This window comes from Xyrauchen texanus, chromosome 21 (genome assembly GCF_025860055.1).
Source record: "Xyrauchen texanus isolate HMW12.3.18 chromosome 21, RBS_HiC_50CHRs, whole genome shotgun sequence".
Taxonomy (NCBI): domain Eukaryota; kingdom Metazoa; phylum Chordata; class Actinopteri; order Cypriniformes; family Catostomidae; genus Xyrauchen; species Xyrauchen texanus.
Window position 1 is genome coordinate 25,391,732 of NC_068296.1, and position 21,419 is coordinate 25,413,150.

General features: G+C 38.6%; 1 protein-coding gene across 1 annotated transcript in view; it reads right to left on the bottom strand.

Annotated features, from left to right (window-relative positions):
• The window catches only part of LOC127661480 (eukaryotic translation initiation factor 4 gamma 2-like), a 32,180-nt gene extending 12,575 nt beyond the window's left edge, over positions 1–19,605 (bottom strand). Inside the window, exons 1-11 of the mRNA XM_052152218.1 lie at positions 19,408–19,605; positions 19,033–19,282; positions 8,828–8,936; positions 6,042–6,107; positions 5,839–5,961; positions 5,546–5,648; positions 3,820–3,951; positions 3,441–3,507; positions 3,199–3,350; positions 1,746–1,856; positions 24–206 (exon numbers count right to left, since the gene is read on the bottom strand). Coding sequence (XP_052008178.1) covers positions 24–206; positions 1,746–1,856; positions 3,199–3,350; positions 3,441–3,507; positions 3,820–3,951; positions 5,546–5,648; positions 5,839–5,961; positions 6,042–6,107; positions 8,828–8,936; positions 19,033–19,282; positions 19,408–19,605 — 1,494 coding nt within the window. The remainder of the gene's footprint in view (positions 1–23; positions 207–1,745; positions 1,857–3,198; positions 3,351–3,440; positions 3,508–3,819; positions 3,952–5,545; positions 5,649–5,838; positions 5,962–6,041; positions 6,108–8,827; positions 8,937–19,032; positions 19,283–19,407) is intronic.
• Positions 19,606–21,419: the final 1,814 nt, after the last annotated feature.

Below are 21,419 nucleotides of genomic sequence, written 5' to 3' on the forward strand. Positions count from 1 at the left end.
CACACACACACACACACACACACCTTCACTGCATCTTGACGAATCTGGTTAATCGTCTTTGGTCCGTTGTCAATAAAAGCTTTGCGAGGAACCCAATTGTTCTCTCTCAGCTCCACAGTATCCTGCAGTAGGAAACGAATCCTTGCAGGCAAATCCTTGTTGTTCATTAAGGATCGCATTCGGCCAAAGTATTGATCCATTAAAGACTGTGGGAGGCAGCAGTAAATGAGACAGATCATGTTTTAAAGCAGTGTTTCCCTTATTTCTGCCACGGCACACTTTTTACACCTAAAAAAATTCTACAGCACACCGCTATCCCACATAGGCTAACCATTGTCAAAAATTTTACTTTTCAAGAACTCATCCATGTTTTCTGTCTGTCTTAGTAGCGAGTTTACTTGTAATGTTTGAAATTCAGCCATGCAAAACAGGTTAGGAAACACTGTTTTAAAGAGCCCACAGCAAGTCAATTCAAATGGTTTGAAATCGCACAAAAAGCTTCTCAAAGGCTGCATTATCCCCTTAAAACTACCCCAGGGCAATACGGTCATCTCAGACTAGGCTTTTACTCATTCAAGAAAACCAGTCCGAAAAAGGTACCAAAGATAAGTGAAATTTTCTTCTATTATCACAGTGACATATCATTTTGGGCTGTTTCAAACACAAGGCCAATTTCCAGCTACAAGACCATGTTGGAAATGTGGCAGCAAGAGGCAGAAAATTCAAGAGTACAGCTGGTTTATGATTAAATTCAATTCTTACAATCCTTCAATATCATATTAACACCTATACATAGGCAGTCCATCAAGATATAACATTGCAAGACAGTGATTCAACTGATGTAATTATGTGCTCTAAAGTGTTTTAACTGCAACTTGATTTAATATACTGGGCAAAGAATGAAATTGGCCGTTTCAATTGATAGCATCTTTAAATACTACAGTGATCCTTAAAAGAGCCGTTCAGCTTGTAGTCCAAAAACAAATTTTTAAATGAAAACATCAACTTCGCCCGAACCACTGACTCATCATTTTCTTCTGCGTTTTCCCCCGTTGTGTGCAAATCAGCGCAATTATGAGTGCAAGCTTGTCTTTCATGTTGTTTGTTGGCTTATCACGAATAAACTCTCCCTTTGTGCGTGGGTTTGTGAAAGAATGTCAGTAGTTTCATTCGGGCACAAATGGTCATGTGTTTGATACAGCTGGTCTGCAAACAGTCATGTTTGTGCACATGACTTTAGTGTATGCACTTGTGTCTTTGTTTCCACATCTATCTTTGGCGTGCACCACTGCTCTGCCGTGATTTAAACTGAACTTTGTGTATGAATCGCTGAAACAATTTTTTCCAACAGATCTAGTTTTTATAATGGTGTTTTAAACTTGTGTTAAATAAGGTCTGTAGTAAACATTACTTGACAATATGTGGACGTTTTGTTCTACAACATATATTACATAGTCATACTGCAAACGTGAAATTTAAAGCCGTATTGAATTACATAAAAATAATTTAACTCACGGTGGCTACAAAATTCACATTTGAGGTATGACTAATTTATGTTGTAGAACAAAATGTCCACGTATAGTCAAGTAACGTTTACCACAGACCTTATTTTACACAAGTTTAAAAACACCATTATAAAAACCCATAGGAAAATCCTGAGAACCCATGGCGAATTAGACTTCTGGGTTCGCCTACAAATTAAGGTCATGTCTGAACAGCTCTATGGCTCATCAGTCAGGTGGTACCTTGGCTTTGTCATGGTCGAGTCTGGGCCCCACAGTCCTCATTATCTGACAGAGACACTCCAGATCCTCTCCCATGTCCTTGAGCTGGATCCTCTTCTTTTTCTCCAAAAGCTAGGAGGCAAATGAAAAACAGAAAGTGTAGTGAATGAGACTCATCAAAATCACTGTCTCACCACTAGTTAAGTCAAATACAAATCATTTACATGGACACAAGAAAGTGCCTTATTGGGAGAAAGCGGGTTATTGCGATAAAGTGTTCTGGTTATCATACACAGTATAAGCGTTTTACTGAAACTTTTTTAGTCGCCGAACAGCCGCTTGATCTCATTTAACGTAACATGAGATCATATGAAACTCTAATGATGATGCGTGAGACAGCACTGCAGCTTGCACCTGACTGAGGAGAGGAAGAATATAGCTCACAGTCCAAATACACTCTAAACATTCCAAACAGCTTCAGATGATGTAGATTGCAAAGTATGAGGGAATAATACAAAGTAAATACAGAAGCACTCTCGAGGTGAAATAAGTGGAGCTGCTGAAGAAAAACTTGCATGTTGAGCATCTTTAAAGGAAACACCTCGGCGTTACAGCTTTATTGCAGTTATATTTAATGCATTATAGCTTTATTAACGTTTAAATAACAACGAAGCAGGTAATGAAAAATAATAAACTCAGAAACTGTCATTTCTCTGTGTGGTCAGCTTCTCTTCAATGAGCTGCACGAAGTGTCCAATCTAAGGGGGGGTGGGGGATTTAAACTGCACCCAGCTGATGCAGATTTATGTCAGGAGCTTTAGTTAATGTTCACATCAACCACCAGAATGGGGAAAAAAATTGTATCCAAGTGATTTGGACTGTGGCATGATAGTTGGTGCTGATCACCTGGGATTCAAACAAATTTCTCTAGACTTTACTTAGAATGGTGCCAAAAACAAAAAAAACAGTAGTGCCTTGATGAGAGTGGTCAACAGAGAATGGCAAAACCGGTCAAACTGATTAAGTCTACTGTAACTCAGATAACCGCTCTGTACAACTGTGGTGAGAAGTATAGCATAGATGGCACTGTTTTGGCAGCACGAGTGGGACCTAGACAATATTATGCAGGTGGTTTTAATTTTGTGGCTGATTGGTGTATGTGCTTTTCCCAATGTACTCGGCAAAATTGCAGAATTGTTGCTAGGCTCCATTCTATGACATTTGTTATCCATTCCGTTCATGCAAATGCCATTTATGTGTATAAATTATAACATTAAGCTGCGTTCTTGAGGAGAAACCAGAGTGTGTTAAACCACTTAATACCTTAAGTGGCATAAGGAAACAGGCATTCTCGTTTCATGACAATTATGAATGCCCTTTCTGCTAAAATCCTGTAATAAACCGCTTTAAGTGCATGCAAATGTGTTCATAGTGGAGTGGAACCAATAGAGGGTATGAATACTTGATCACATACTGTTTTGATGCACTTATGAAGGATAGATTCATGGATGAGGTCAAGTTTTCCAAGTTCTCCAATAAATTTGATATTGCCAAGCATCTTGAACTTGGCAATGGAACGCTGCTCCTCCTCCTCAGAGGTAAGAGGGTTGTCTTGTTTGTCGTAGACTAAATGAAAAGGCACATTTGAAATGTTAGAAACATCCCACAAAATCTTTGCCATAAAGTACAAAACACGCAGGAGGGAAAATTACTCACTGTCAACATTTTTGGTGCGATTTTCAAATTCATCTTGAAGCTTGGAAATTAGAAGTCTTCTGAAGGTCTGCAAACACACGTGGTACAAGAAGAAACCAATACATAAATGTGCAAAATGAAAAGTACATGCTTTATAATTAAAAAAAACTTTTTTTTAAAACAAAACAGGCATGCTTTATTGTAGTATGCAAGAATCAGCAAGCTCAACTTAAGTGTGCTATTTTTTTCTCTGTTATGACCGTAATTCATTGTAATCATGAATTTTCATTCAGTGAGTTCAGCAAATAAGGATTTGTTTTAGGAGAATGCACACACATTTAACGAGCCCAGTGAAATGTAGCCAAGATAATATTTCACAATGACATGCATGAGTACTCACTGTGCTCTGCTTTTGAGATGACTGGATTTCAGGTGTAGGGCCATCAAAGTTTGGTGCATCCTCTGCCAAACGCAGACATAGCTGAGCATAGAGTGAGCTGTATTTGGGCTCTTCTAGGGCTTTGTCTACAATCTATATATTATTATGAGACAAGATAAAAGTTATTAAACCACAACAGTCAGCAACTAATGGTCCTTTCCCACTGCAGCATCTAAAGCCCATTTTAGGTACTTTTAATCAGAACTACTACTCTGTTGTTTTATACACAAGGAACTATAATAGACTTTTTTTGGCTTCTACTCCAGGATAGGTACATTTGGTGGCGTAGAGTTGGTTTACGTGGGACTGCTTTTTCCATACCGCTCCTGCAACTTTCTATCCCACACCAGAATGCTCCCGCTGAATTTTACTCCATGTTCACCCCCTCTCTGTTCGCAATGATTTTTCCCCCGATTTTCTTTCTTTACTGTTTTCCACATAGGGCAAAAGCCATACAAATAGACACGATTACGCAAAAAACATTTTATTTTTCTCTTATTGCTATTATCAATGACGCGTGACTTGATGCCCATCTGACTTGCCTGAGGTTGGTTTCTTAATACATAAGTTGACCATTTTCAAATACCAGTTTCACATCCTTTGGTGACAGTGTGTCCACGCTTTGCTCTGCTATTCTTGTAAAACACGGTTAACTATGGCCTGCTCTAAATATCTTTTATATTGGATTTTGTTTATGGTTATCAAAAATACATTTATTTTAAAATAAATATTGTTTAGTTTTTTGGATTCATGAATTAATAGCCTAATATAAAAATATATCCACATCTGATTTTTTTTAGGCTCTTTTATGACCACCTGCACACAACACATGGATGGTCCATCACCGCCTTCAATTCAGAAATGTAATCCCATGTCGCATGAAATCTGATTGGGTCCCATGGGAGTACAGCGGGAACGCAGACTTCTAGTGTAGAGGGATAGTGGGAGGTGCTGCAACCTTTGATTGGTTAAACACGCAAGACGAACAAAGCGATGAAGCCACCATGAGTAAACAAACTTGTAGCTGCTACTCCGAGGATTGCACAAATTTTCCAATGCCTTACACAGAAACAACATAAAACCAACAAAGTATCCAAAGAGTATTGCATGTTTCACATATGTGAGTGTGAGGGTTAAGCAGAGCTGCCATATGATTTCTGCAATGGAAGTTTATAACATCAGTGCTGTTTAAGTTATTTTTGAGCTCCACAACTTTCTGCATTACAAAGCGCTCACAGTGGAAGGTCAAGACTTAGAAGGGAATATGGCATAGGGATAATCACCTCTGAATTAAACTAACATAGGCTGAGCATCTCATCTCTCCTCTCAATGCGACTTCAGGGACGCAGCATCGCACATGTCGAAGGCCCAGTGTTAAGACTGTAACCTAAAGACACTGTTTGTGTAAAACAGCCCTAACAAAATGTGTTTCTCTGCTACAGACATCCTCCATTGGCATGGATTTTGTTTCGGTTGAATCGTGCGTGCAAAGAAAAGTGGTCGACACTACATGACGTCACTACCGGGCCTACTTTAGTGTGCGCGTATGCAAGAGGGAAAAGTCTCCAGGGATGTCAAGTTCCTTTTTAGTGTTCTAATCTAGAAAGTTCCTAAGGGGAAAGTATTGGGACTGTATGTGGAAAAGGAACTTATGGCACGACACTTGAATTCCACACATGCATCTTACCAGCAAGATGACACCTTTGAGGACAGGTTTAGAGTCTACGCCCACATTGAGAAGCTCAAGGCATAGCTTATCAAACTTCTCAGGGGTCAGTTTATTAAGTATGCTGAAAGAGAGATGCAAAAGCAAAGAATGAACATCTCACACAGGTTAAAATAAAGACTATTTTGCATTTAAAAACATTTGTGCTTATTTGAACTTGAAAACATCAGCTGATGCACCACAAAAGCATGCTCATGAGACTTGAAGGACAAGGAGTAACAGCTCAAATATTCATGTTCTCCAAAGACACTCACCCTCTTACTTTCCTAAATATTGCATCATGTTGTTCTTTTTCATTGGAGTTGACATCTCGTCTAGTGCTTCGTGAAGGAACCCATCTCTGAACGCTAAGCCCTGGGGTTTTCCCCAGGTACTCGCTAAAGAGAAACAAAGTGGTTGGATGGTATAATATTAAAGCTGTACTGATCTACACATTTTGCCGGAAGTCGCGACTTACCCGTTACCGAGAGTCTTGGTATAGTGCTGAGTTGCACCCCTACCTCCTCCTCCGCCCGAAGAAGCACTAGAATAATAAAACAAAATGTGATTAGAATGCAGCTTCAGAATGCTTAAATGACTAACACTAATCCAATTTGTTATGGTTATGGGGGAAGAGGGAAAACAGTTTAAAAAGACAGTTTGACAGAAAAACTAAATTAACTAATCGACCTGTGGATATGGATATATAAGATTGGAATGAAGTACAGATTTTGCTCTCACAGAAATTGGTACTTTTACTCAAAGTGGCATTCAAACTGATCACAATGTATAGTCAGAAAATTAATTAAAAAAATAAATTTGAATAATTTGAAAACAATGTTCAGAACTTTATAAACTACAAAGAGTTATCATCAAAAAAATCCTCCATGTGCAGCAATAACAGCTTTGCAGATCCTTGGCATTCTAGCTGTCAGTTTGTCCAGATACTCCCATTTCACCCTGTAGCACTTGCCATAGTGGCCAACTTGTGAACATGTAGTGTACACCTTTGTATGAAATCTTCAGTTTTTTAGGCAATTTAAAGCATTGTATAGACTTCAACCCTCAAAACAATTACTGACTGACAAGTTTCTAGCGAAAGCAGTTCCTTTTTTGCCATTTTTGACCTAATATTGAAATTAAGACATGCCAGTCTACTGCATTCTGTGGTAGCTAAAAAAACAAAAACAAATGACAATTCCTTCCTAAACTGTGAAACAAAGTCTTCTTCGTATTCAAATGTTGCCATCCACTGTGTACCTGTTTTTGTCAATTTTGTGATAGGGTCTCAGCCCACTAATCATCATCATTAGTTTTTGAAACAGTCAACTTGAATATTAGGGATGCTCCAATCAGGATTTTAATATCCGATACTGATCTCCAATTTTCTTTTCATCTCATCAATCGTTGCTGATCATGTAACTTTTTATCAGCAGCTCTGTCAAAACTGGATATATGTAATCTTTCTGCTCAATGTCCCTGTTAACTGAATTTCCCTGTTGGTAAAACCATAGTTGTTGCCTAGTTGTTGCTGTCAAAAATAATGTTGATTGATTAATTCAGTATACACAAAATATAAATGTTACTCTTTATTCTAGGCCTTAAAAACTAGTAGGCTTATACAAACTATTCTTTACTCTACATAAGATAGTTTCCGTGGGGAGTGTAATAAGGGCGACACGCTCTCTCGTGAGGTAAACAAATGACAGGAGACTGAAGAGATGTTTCTGGACTCTACAGGTGTTGCTGTTAATGCTGTAAAGATGTTTGAATTACACCCCATCTTGTATTCGTGATATTATTATGATACCTGTTTCTTGCAGAGACTGAGATGCTGCTACCGCAGATAATAATAAAAAAAAACGCTTCACGCAGGACGCACCAGTTTAGTGTAAATAAAGCGTTTAGCGCACGTAGGCAAACGGACCCGAACTCTGAACACTTCTGTTACTCTTAAGCATGAGAGGGAGTTGTGGAGTACAGAACCGCTCTGAAAACACTGTAATAATGCTCTAACTTAATATAGACTGGACAGAGCAAATACATTCTGAAGGGAACAGACTATTTATTTATTTAATTCCCAGCCCTTTGCAATTTAATAATCCTTCATATCGTGGTTTCGATTTTATTTCGATTAATTGTGCAGCCCTAATATTATATATATATATATATATATATATATATATATATATATATATATATATACACACATACACTATTTTTTTTTTATATTGCGATTTTGGCAAATGTAGTTCCTTACACGTAAATGCATTTAGGTGTTAAAAAATGCATTTCAGGAGGGGAAAATAGTCTTTGCATAAATTTGATGAAAGTGTTGGTTATTTCTTTGTGCATTTATGTTTCTCTATTCACCTTCCCAATTTCTGTTCCGTTTTCTCACTGGTACCTTTTTAGTGCACCACATTCTGATCTGGTCAGTGTGCAAAGATGTGCACCAATCAGAATTGCGAACTAAAAAAAAATTCTGAATCAAGTAAAATTGCAACTTGTTGCAATTTAAAAATGGAACATGCTCTTATTATTTTACTGCGATTAAATTCACAGCCCTAGTAAATAAGATTAAGAAATAAGCAAAAGAAAGTAAATTCCTCAGTCACAAATCGCTTCAAAGTTCTCAAATTTCTCAATAGTTCTACTTCATTGAAAACACATGATCCGAACAACTCTTAGGAGTAAATGCATCTTGTAGATTGATTGCTACGATGCTCAAATATGATCAATAATTTCAATATCACACTAAACATATCCTCTTAAAAGTCAGGCAAATGTTTTACCCCTCAGTCATGAGTTAAGTTAAATCGATTGAACTGTCCACTCCGATTGGTGCAGCATCAACGCAGATGCTCTGGTCTAAAACGCAACTGAACCAGTGTGCAATAGAGAGAAATGCCAGTCATTTCACAATGCCAGTAATTAGGGGTTAACATGAGTAGGCCAACACAAGACTGTCTTGAGTTGAAAAGCTTTAACATTGGGACAGTCCAATTTAATTCAAGTGCCTCAAAATGTAGTCTGTTGCTGAAAAATATTATTATATATTTCAATAAAAGTAATTATACTCAATAGTAGGCCTATTGAGGCCTAACACTTTTAGATATCCTTATTCAGACACACAACAGAAACAGCATGCTAAAAAGATGAAAACAAAAGAAAGTCTTGTGCCTTTCTCCTCCATTGACGGTTAACTAAATGAGAAAGATTGGTAGACAAAAGATTTGGCCAATGCATGTGATTTCAACACACCTGAAACGAGAAGCACCCCCTTCTGCAATCACACTCTCCACTTTGGCGGCTTGACAACAAAGAATCTTCAAAAGAATAATAATCAAAGGGCGGGGTGGGGAAATCCGAACTGTAGGAGGGATGAAAATTAGATTAAGAAATATAAGGAAACATGAGAAAATTTCATTGTCATGTTAAGAAATTACAGTGTATTTCAGACACCCAAATACAGGGAACTGGATATTCTAGTTTGATTACTCATTTACGAATTTAATCTGTCTCTTAAGATAAAACATCACTCATTAGCAGAGAAAACGGTAGAATATTAGCATTTTGTTTTTTACTATTTGGTCAGTCCAACGTTTTTCCTCCTTTTATGAAAGAGAGGATGAACCTTTAGATTAGATTCAACTGTATTGCCATTGAGCAGATTACAAGTACAGAACAAAATGAAATACTGTTAGCATCTAACCAGAAGTGCAAATAGCAATATGGGGGGTTCAGCGCCAGACCGCTGCGAACAATAACAGGGGTGACAAAGGCAGGCTGATACATTTCACTTTTTGTACTTTTGAAAACCTGTCAATGTCTAAATGAAAGCAAATGTACAAACAATGTCCAGTTAAATCGAAATAACCGTTTAGATATAAGTTGTTCCCCTGATGTAGGTTTATAGCTTTGGCGTAACAGCCATTTAGCATGCTATATTTTGTTACACATAACATCTCATATGTTTCGGGACACGGTGAGAGACCGCATCAGGCAAATACAAAGCAGTCTTCTGCCAGAAATTTATATCAATTGATTATATTATCGGCAATAGCAACAGAAAACGATTCCAGGTGTTTTGTTCTGTAACGACGCCATTTTATGCAGTCACGCACACATTTTAGCAGCCATTTTACCTCATGTTAAAGACAAGAAGACTTACCTTTACTAAGACAACCTCAGGTTTGTTTTTGGTTTTGTTCTTCTATAGAGAGAAACGGGCCAAAATAAATAAATAGATGAGTTCTTCGGGTATTTAGACGGCAACCGTTCAGAGAGATTGCAACTCACTGAGTGTAAAAAATGTGGTGCACGAGCCACCTCCTGACTGACTGCTTGACGTCATACAGGAACTCGATCTAATTTTGTCGGGGCTGGTTGGCAGTAATTTTCCGCTATAATGTGAACCTCATTGTCTACAGTTAATTTAGAATTGTATTAATTAATTGTTTATTTATGTATTTATTATTTAAATATTGGTGTTGTATGCGATTTTTTTCAAAAGGGTATGCAATAAAATGTTCATTCTCCCCAAAATAAATGACTGAAATTACTGTCTTTTTTTTAATATTAATTTGTATTGATGCTCAAAACAGTACAGTAAAAAGTAACAATCAACAACAAAATACATTAAAAAAATAAATAAATTAAAAGCTGGGGGTGCACATAATATAAATTTAACATATTAACAAATTATTAGAATTACATGACATTGAAAAAAGGAAAAGTATTGCAAACAGATGTTTTTAAGGCTTTTCTGTTCTCAGAGAATTTAATTGAAATTAGGTATTTTTTAAGTTCTTTCATAAAAACAAGAAAGAGAGGTTTAGCATTTAGATATTTAGATTTATGAATGTGGAACATGGTGAGTAACAAGATCAGATTAATTACATAAAAATTACCTTTTTTAGATTGATCATAATCAACAAAGCCTAGAACCACATCCTTCCAATACAACACATATTCATTAAGAATTTAATTCCTAATAAATCCTAAAACATCTTGCCAGAACATTTTAGTAAAGGGACAAAAGCAAAAAAGATGATCTACAGAGTTGACACAAAAAGAGCAACTGGAGGAAAGATCCTTTTTGAACTTTTCTTAAGTAGTGGTTTGCAGGGTAGCACTTATGAATTATTTTAAAAGAAATTTCTATTACTTTATTGGTTAAAATGAAGATATGTGGAAGAATCCACACTTTTTTAGTAAGCAGTTACAGGTGGTAAAATAAACATTTCCTGCTGGAATAATGAACAGACTGATCTATTATTATTTTTGTAGGGTGAAGCAAAACACAATTTACCAACAGGGTTATTAACCAAACTCAAAGAGACTGGAAGTAGAGATTTAACATCTCTCAATAAAACACCTGATGGGATTGATCCCATCACTATTGCAAATTCTTTGGGAGAACAGGAAACTGAAAATGATCTAGAAATTCCTTATATGAAAACAACAACCCTTGAGAATTGATTAATTGACTGACTAACAAAATATTTTTATCAAACCAATTCTGAAAAAATATAGATTTATTCTTGTATAAAATATTACAGTTATTCAAAATAAAATATTTATGGTGTGAAAAATTGTGCTTGATTATCAAAGACCAAGCCAAAAGTGCCTGTTTATGAAAAGCAGATAATGTTGCAGGTAATTTTTTAATTTTGTAGTTACATAACAAAAGGAAATCTAGGCCACCAAACTGAGAAAAAATATAATTGGGAATAAAGTTCCATAAAGACCCTGGGTTCTTTCTAAACTGTTTCAACCAATTAATTTTAAAGGTACAATTGAATGTACTAAAATCCCAAAGATTAAGACCACCCTTTTCATTAATGTTCATTACAACGGATTTTCTAATATAATGAATATAATCTTTCCACAGAAAATTAAAGAGTACCTGGTTAATAACTTTACCCATCTTTGGTAAAGATTGATTTCAGTGTTTTCAGAACCTTGAACAAATTGAGCAGCATAAATAAGCATTGAGAGGCCTTCAGCCTTTGTAAGAAGAACCCTACCTCTCAAAGAGAGATCTCTTTGTAGCCACTGGTTAAATCTCTTCTGAATTTTATCCGAAAGGGGTTGAAAATTAAAAATACATCTTTCTTTTTGGTCCATCACTATATGAACTCCTAAATAACAAACCTTGTCTTTCACAGGAATATTATGAATAATGTGGTCACTGCAATTTTTTATGGCCAAAAGCTCACATTTTTGAATATTTAAATGCAGGCCCAAGGCTTTGGAGAAAAACTCAATCAAATTTACTGCCAAAGGGATCTGCACAGCATCCCTAGGAAAGAGGGTGGTGTCATCAGCAAGCTGACTGATGATCACCTCTCCTTCAGCAATAGCTACTCCTTTCAGATTGCTAGTTTTTATGTGAGTACAAAGAAGCTGAGCAGCAAGGAAAGAAAAGGTGAGGTGAAATGGGGCAGCCCTCCCTAATTCCCCTTGAAATTTCAAAATGGTGGACCATGTTTTAGGAAAACAGAGCTACTGCCATTTGTGTATAAAGTTTTTATGGCACAGAAGAAATCTCCAAATCCAAAATTTTCAAGACACTGAAAAATAAATGTATGCTCCAAAGTGTCGAAAGCTTTATAAAAATCTAAAAAAAGAAGAAAACCATCATCAGAAACTAGGCTAGAATAATCTAAAACATCTAAAACTAGACGAATATTATTTGAAATATCATTTATGAATCCAGATTGAGCCTCATCTATTATAGAATCAAGCACATTTTTAATTCTTTTGGAAAGTATGTTACCCAAAATCTTATAATCATTATTTAATAAACTTATTGGGCGCCAATTGTCAATAAAAAGCAAATCTTTGTTCTGTTTAGGAATGAGAGAAATTATTCCTTGAGTCATACTGATAGGAAGTTTGTGGTTTTGAATGCATTCAATAAATACTTTCAAAAGAAAAGGGGCAATAATATCTGAGAATTGTTTATAGAATTCTGCTGTAATGCCATCATTTCCAGGTGACTTGTTACTTTTGAGATGTTTTATAGCATCAGCTACCTCTTCTAAGAGTATATCCTGATCACAAAAATCTTTTTCTAGAGCACTAATTGAATTTACACTTTACACAGGAATAAAAGCACAATAGTTGGATTTACAAAAATTAGCAAAAAAGTTATTACAGAAGTGAGAAATAGTTTGATTTACACTCAGGTGGACTGAAATTACTGTCATGAGATGTTTCAGCAGTCTCTGTGACATCACTATATGTAAACAGCAAACTAAAATGTGTCTGCGGACAATGAAGCTTTCTGCCTGTCAATCATTGTACAGTAGTTGCAGCGAATTATTGAAGCATATTTTTTGCCATGATGTTCATAACAGTTGTCAGTTGACAGCGCTTTTTTACTACTGTTGTGTTTACCAATCGATTTTGCTCACAATAAAGCATTTTGGTATCTTTGGAGTTTTGGTAAGAGGGGGCATGGCTTATCAGCCTAGGGGAAGTAGAAAGGATAAAATCGCTTACGGCAACTTTAATTTCCATATACTTATTTTATTCATTTATTTTTTTTCAGGAATGGTCTCCCAAACTTTTAGGACGTTTTCACGCCTAGTTCATTTTGAGTATTTGTTTAAAAACCTTTTGCGCTTTCTCCCTTATGCTGCGTTACTCTACATTACCTACATAACCTACATTACTCGGACCAATCGTAGCATGTTCTTTCTTAAACCAATCACACTTCTTTTTACTATCAGGGCGGGACCATAGTCACAACTCTCATGAGCATGGAAAGCTCCAAGTCCACAAACTCTAAGAAACTGTTGCCATCAGAGGAATACTGTGATTTAAGGTTTGTATCATTTTCTCCCAGTAATAAACATGTGTAGTGTCTTGTTAAATGTTGACAGCTGAAAATTGCCCATTTGTAGTGTCTTGATCATTAGCTTTATATCTAACCTGACTGACTGTATGAGTGTGCTATTATAACCAAGTTTCTTGACTGAAATGTGTCGTCAAGGCAGATCCAAACATTTTGGCATAGCAGATTTTGTTCACTGTGTAATATAGGGTATTCATATATGGTTTGTGCTCCTAAGATCATCTAATATGATTCATGTTTTATAAAGACACTATCTGTACTATTAATCTTCTGTAGTGTCTAGCAGTGTGTCTGTTTGTATCTGCCATGTGACATTAAGATTAAAGGCTTTGACGACACATTTCAGTCAAGAAACTTAGTTAAAATTAAAATAGCACACTCATACAGTGAGTCAGGTTAGATATAAAGCTAATGATCAAGACACTCTACAAATGGGCAATTTTCAGCTGTCAACATTTAACAAGACACTACACGTTTGTAATCGAAAGAAAACCTTAATTCACAGTATTCCTCTGATGAAGTCCATTTCCTTAAAATGTTGTGGCCTAGGAGCTTTCCATGCTCATGAGAGCTGTGACTCTGGTCCCGCCCTGATAGTAAAATGAAGCGTGATTGATTATAGATAGAACATGCTACGACTGGTTCGAGTAATGTAGCTGTTATCTGATTGGCTTGAGAAGACGATGTGTGGAGTCCACCTATTTGTAGATTTGTGTGCACATCTTGAAGCTAGATTTGTTTCAAAATTGACAAATCGTGTAGCGATCCGCAAATGCATAGGAAGCGATCCACAAATAAATGCGCAAAATTCACCAATGAATGCTGGACAGACTTGTGTTTGTGAGTTAAAAATATATATTTGTAAATCATTTATTTACATACATTAATTAACATTTTGTGAAACTCCTTACATTTATTTGTGAACCAATCTTTTATTTGTAAATCTCTTTCCATTTGTATGTTAATATGAAACAAAACTATCCCATAGATCTCCAACCATAATATGACAAGGCAGGCAAAGAATGAGGATCTAAGTGCAGCTTTATTAAAATAAACACGAAAACTCAGAATAAAGAAAACCACAGGAACCAAGCACAACAAAACATGAAAGAACTGACAAATAAACTGAGGGAAACAAGGGCTTAAATACACAAGGGAAAAAAAGGAACACCTGGGGAAACAATCAGGGAATGAGAAACAATCAGGGGAAAACCAATCATAAAATGAAACTACAAAGAACTACAAAAACCTAACAGGAACTAAACAAGAACTTCAACATAAAAGCACAAAAACAAAAGACAACAGGGAATATGTGACACATAAATGCAATACAATGACCAATTGCGAATTCTAAGGGCCAGCAAAGCCATCTCTGCTGGCGTAACATGCCAAATAAATAAATATTTTTCATCCTTAAATTCTCAATCACCTTTTTGCCCATGTATTTTTAATCACTTTTCACTCTTAATTAATCTACAAACAAATAGAGAAAAACTAAATTTTTATCCAGTCAGAAAGTATTCTTGATGCTTACAAGCAAAGTGTGACAGCTGTTTCACAAATCACATGTCCAAAGCCAGGCTCATTAGCCAAAGCAGCGTGAGTTTGAGCTCCACCCCCTCAGAGCTTCAGAATTTCCACAGAATCTCTCAACAGTGCACATGAATGAGCGACTAAAGTCAGATTGTCAGATTCAGATTCGGATGTGATCTTTAGGATATGTCCCAGCCGAGGCCTTCTAGCTGGCCTTGAGTGACGCAGTCATGCTTTTAGTGATGTACGTAATTCAAGAGCGAAAAGCATAAGATCAAGCTGTCTGACGATTCGGCTGTCATCACTGCCGCTATCACCATTGAGAAAGAGATCCTTATGGATGTTCTGCATGATCTTGTGATTGAGTCATTTATTAAACAGGAAATTAGGACTGATTTTCACGTCAAGTAAATTGGTAAGTGCTTTTTGCATTGTTATTGCAACATCAGGAGTTTTCTAAGTGTAAATTAGGCTGCTTGAGTGTTCAGTGTCAGATCAAGTTTTGAGCAGTACTGCTGCATTCCATTCAACTAGGAAAGCCGGATTTTCCAACTTCCTAGAAGGAAAAGTGGAATGGAATGCATCAAGTCAGAATTACAACTTATAACTACATTACTTGATATTAAACTTGCAGAAACAGGTGTATAAAACATTATAATGTCTTTTGATAATCGTACACCTGAAGCACAAATGCTAGCGCTGCAGCATTGTTTATCAGTTGGGTTGCTAAGAGACATCTCTAATGAGAGTCAAAGCTAACGGGAGCATTGCAGTTTTGTTTCCTTAAACGTCATCTTCCGAATTTCAGGGAATGTAATGCATTTATGGTCGGAGATATTAAGTAGGAATATCCCACATCCAACTTGAATGGAACGCAGCATTACCATGTACCCTGATGAAACAAAATGTATTGCAAGCAACATTTAATTCACAAATATTATTAGATTTTTTTATTTTTCCAGGTATTATAGACCTCCTTTGTAGATTCATATGAAAAATTATGATTTTTGAATGTCTGTTTGGGAGATGTTAATTTCACAAACAGTCATGCTGCAGTTAAAATGAGGCTTGCTTGAGCATTAAATGTCGTTTCAAGTTCTGACTTTCGTGCATAGACATGTTTTTAAAATGTCAATTAGTTAACTGCGACAAAATGTATGATGCCCAAAGGCATAGGGTGTCTTGTTCATTGTGAAACTGTGTTTTCTTGCCAATGAAAGATGCTCGTAAGATGACGTTTAAGGAAACAAAGCTGCAATGTTCCCGTTAGCTGAGTAGGTGCTTGACTGTCACTAGATGTCTCCTAGCAACCCAATTCAGAAACAATCTGCAATGCTAGCATTTGTACGTCAGGTGCACGATTATCAAAAGAGAGTGTAACTAACCATGTTTTGAACACCTACTACTCAGATAACGTTTGTTAAACATGCTTTAATATCATGCAATGGAGGAACTTTGACTCATTTATAAATATTATTTAATACAAGTGAATGTTTATCACCTATATTGTTTATCTTCCTGGGTGCCAAATATAATTGCACTTTTCCCAGTAGGAAGTTGGAAAACCCGACTTTCCGAGTTTAATGCAGCATTAGTTCGATTCAATTAGGCAGGGTTACAATTTGAGGCCCCAAGCAACTGTCCAACCGGGGGCTTTATGGTGCATTCCATTTGTACTCGGAAGTCGGAAATTCGGAGTCCACAGTAGGAACTTTTAACTGAAATGCCCCCTCAAGTCAGAGTTCTGACTGGCTGCAAAATGGCTGCTCAGCGCATCAACTGTAAGTGTGTTTCTCCCCTGTCATCTGTTCCTGGACTACACTTCCCATAATTCCCTGCCCTCATCACTGCCAGCTGTCTTTCATTGTCCTCACTTGTGTTTCATTATGTCATTATCCATTGTGTATATAATGCCCTGTTGTTTGCTTGTTCTTGGTCAGTTGTTGTATGTGTTTACACTACCCGTGTTTGACCAGTACCCTTTGTTGTTCCTGTTCCTGTTCCTGTTCCTGTTCCTGTTCCTGTTCCTGTTCCTGTTCCTGTTCCTGTTCCTGTTCCTGATCTTGTTTTCCCATTGTGGATGTTTTATTTCATACTTGTTTATTTTTCATAAAATCCATAGCCGCACCTAGATCCAGCTCTCTTGATTTCTTCCTCAGCGTTACAGTTCACCTACTTATATTTTTACAAAACATTTTTGTGACTGTGCAAGCTGTGCGACTTAACACACTTCTATTTTTCAATCTAGCTGAATATTATTTATTATTGTCTAGTCAAGTTTACTGCTATATGATGCTGAAATTGCTCATTATTTTGAGGGCTTGTTTTATACAATAGTAATAAGGTATTTCTGTCATGTTGACTTACCTATCTATCTTCACATGGGGCTTTGAATGATAGTGCACTGTAGTGCTAGTATGTAGCCTTTTTCACAGTTTACAGTCTTCCTCATTACAAATCTGGTGAAATGCAGTCACCTCCATTTCTGTGATACTGCGTTGCGTATTTAAATGTTTAAATGTTTGGAATAGCACGAATAGATGAACCTGCAGAACTTCAAACAACATATCTGCACATGAACACAGAACAGCACATCACCCCAGCAGGATTTGTCGTCTGTCCGGGGCCCCAAGCAATTAAGCAGTTTGCGTGGTGGTTAACACCACTACTGCAATTTAGGCATATGTGAACATGGCGATCGCAGTTTGCTTGTGGCGAGAATAAAATATTACCCAACAGATCAACAAACCCACAGATATCCTTGTGAAAGCCGTGAGTTTACCTGATGGATCTTTGGAGAAGAAGTCTGTGGGTCACCACACTTCTGTAATTTCTAAGATAAAAATGATGTATATAAGATTTTTGGTGACTATTTTAGATATAATTTTACATTTAAAAATTGTGCTTAGTAATGATTAAGGTAATTTAGTATGATCGCGACTTTCTTTTGAAAAGCAGCATAACAGATACAGTTAGGATGGCGTTATCAACTTTTTGACAGATTAAAAGAGTTAGTATTGTTCTGACTGTTATTGGTGAAGCTGTGAAAAGACTTGCTGAAAAGCACCTTTTTGAGTTAAACTTGGAGAGTAAAATCACACTAATGTGGACTGCAACCCCGGCTCCCGCTTCCTTCCTACTAAAACCTGCTACAGCATCATACCCTGGGGGGCGTGCGTGGTTTAGCAAATCCATGTTACTATAGTTACTCATTCATTCCTATGAGGATGTTTTCTGGAATGACAGTTTTTGTGAATTTTTCTAAATACAGCTAATTGTTAGTGCTTGCTGTTTCAGTAATATACGTTTATGTATATTAGCAAACATTTGATGCATGTTGTACATTTTCACGCCTTGATAATAGCTTGTATTTGACCAACATTCCATTATCGTCAGCAAGCTATCTGAGTAATATGTAAGGGGGTGACTGGTGTCAAAATAAAAGGTTTGTTTCTCAGCCATTTGTCCTCCTTTGAGTTTAGAAAGTTCGCATCAGCCATATTTGCCGTTGCTCTTCTCATGAATGTCCACCTTGCTCATGCCCACCCCACCACATCCTGTGCATGCGCACGCCCGGTTGCTGATTGCCTGGTGTAGTGTTGTGTGGATCGGTCTGCTCCACTTTGTTTTTGTCCCATTTTGTCCCACAGCCTGGCTGTGTACAAATAATAGATTTGTTTTTCAGTCCACCCACCGAATAGACAGCTAACAGACTGTAAGGAGATATACAGAATTTGACAAAAGGTATTTTTTACCGAATTACCGAGTGCTCCTTTAAGACTTGAAAGTATACTTCCACTGTTATGATTGGCTCTCTGCTCTTGACTGACCTGCTCTCTTCTTGCAATATCACAGCTCACTGATGCTGGGCAGGCTACAGAAGTGATAAGGTACCTTGAGGCATGGCTTGGGATGGCATGGCGTGGGGCATGGGACATGGCAGAGTCAATGGAAGGTGGGGCCCTGAGAGACTTGAGGGTTCGGAGCCATGGAAAGCAGAGTCATGATAGACTTGAAGGATGAGATCGTGGAACTTGGTGCCCGTAGAGTAGCAGAAGACTCGAAGGACCAGGGTGGAGCTGATGGAAGGGAGGACGAAGGTGGTGCTGGAGGCTCGGAGGAGTAAGGTGGAGCTGGGTGATTGGAAGACTGAGGGCGGAGCCGGTGGGACTGAGGACCGTAGGGAAGGAGGTCCTCAGTGGAGCTGATGGATCGGAGGGACGAGGTGCAGCCACAGGATCGGAGCCAATGGCGGAGCCAGGTGACTGACTGACCAAGACAGAGCTGGAGGGTCGAGGGACCCCGTTAAAGCCAACAGGCTGAAGAACCACAGTGGAGCTGAGGGAACGTATAGCCGAGGTTATGTCGAAGGATTAACAGGCCAAGGCGGAGTCCAGGGCTCAGAGAGTCTAGGTGGAGTCGGAGGATCGAAAGTTCCCCTTGCCTGATCAGGAGAACTAAGGGTGGGTACAAGGGAGGGAACCATCTCCAGGTCCAATAGCTCAGATGTGGTTATGACATAGCATGGAGCAGATTCAGGCATGGCAGTGACCTGGCATGGAGCAGGCTCAGGCATGGCTGTGACATAGCATGGATCAGGCTGAAGCGTTGCTGTGACATGGCATGGAGCAGGCTGGGGCATTGCTGTAACATGGCATGGTGCAGGCTGGGGCATTAAACTTACCTAAGCTTGAGACCTGATATAAACATAACATGACTAGATTTGACTATGGCTTGACATGACTTGACTAAAACAACAAAGTTACATTCACATTAAATACTTGACAATGCACAAAGAAAAACACGAGGCTTAAATACTAAGACATGGTGTAAAACAATGACAAGGGAACCAATGAACAGACAGAACTGAAAATAAAATAACAAAAAAACAAATAACTCAATGAAAACAAGACACAAGAACATGGAGGGCAACAGGAATCAAATGACATGAAACTGGAACTAAGCTTTTCAAAATAAAAGACATGAAAAACATGAATCAACAAAATACACATGACACATCACAATTTGGAAGACGTAGAACACAAATCATTTTGGCAGCTTGGTTTCAACAAATGCTCTTTGTGCAGTGGGAAGGAAGCTTTGTGTTTTGAAATTTACAGTATGTTTTTATAATACAGCAAACCCCATAAAACAAAGCCACACGCTCTCACAAGACAACAAAACACCCTCAGCACAACATGAAGACAGCTTGTGAGCCAGGTGCGCAATGCGTACCTGTGTTCACGAGAGACAGACATAAACTACTGACGCAAGTGCTTGCTGTCAAGTTGACATAAGCAAGATTGACCCATGTCAATAACAGACAGACATGAGCACAAGTGTCCAGAGCCCAACACTGACCGAAACCGAACCAGACAGGAAGTCAGGACCCAGACACCATATTCCTGACATGAAACAAGATAGACCGAAGAGTGCACGACAGGTAATACAACCGAAACCATGTGCCCACACAAAGACATACAATGAAACACAAGACAGACATGGGAGGATAATGCCATGGTCCTGTCAAACAAAACCCAGACTGATAGGACCGTAACAGTACCCCCTCCCGGTGTCCTAAAACGGGAACATCAAACAATACACAAGACAGACAAAATGAGCACTAACATAAAACATAAAACACAACAGAAAGGGAGAGAAACCAGAGAGGGAACTCAAGGAAAGGGGTGGGTCCGTCGGCCTGGGGGGAGGCCTCAGGGCAAAGTTGGGTCTATTAGCCTGGGAAGAGGCCTTAAGGCAAAGGTGGGGTCTATCTGCTTGGGAAGAGGCCTTAAGGCAGAGGCGGGGTCTTGCGGCCTGGGAGGAGGCCTCAGGGCAGATGGGTCAGAGGACTGGGTGGCGGCTGCTTGATAGGGGTCAGGAGGGAACGGCTCAGGGGGTGGAGCCATAGAAGTCTCTGGCACTTGCCGTGACAGGGGAATGGCGTCCGTGGCCATGAATGCCGGCAGCAACTGGGGAGTGGCCTTGACTGGAGAACAGGAGCCCTTCTCCTCCTCCTCTTCCGGTTAGTGGGAGGACTACTGTGGGAGTGCCCGTCATGCCAGGCTTCAGGCGGTGACTCTGGGACAGACGAGGCTTCAAACGCAGACTCTGGGATGGATGAGGCTTCAGACGCCGACTCTGGGACGGACAAGGCTTCAAGAACCGGCTCGTTGGCCGTGGCAGGAGTGGGCACTGGCTCGTTGCCGCTGAGAGTGGCAGGGGAGTGGACTCCCTCCTCCTCCTCTTCCAGGCGGAGGGAAATACTTCTGCTGTGACAGCCTCCTCCTCCTTCCGGTCAGCAGCAGTGGGCTCGGCTGATGTGTCCACTTCTTTGTGGGGAGTGCCATCATCGTTGGGTTGGGATGAGGCTGGGAAGACTCCTGAAGTCTCCTGAGGTACTGTCTATGATAACCTCCCCCCTTTTAAGGGCTTGCCTGACTGCCTCGAGAAAGG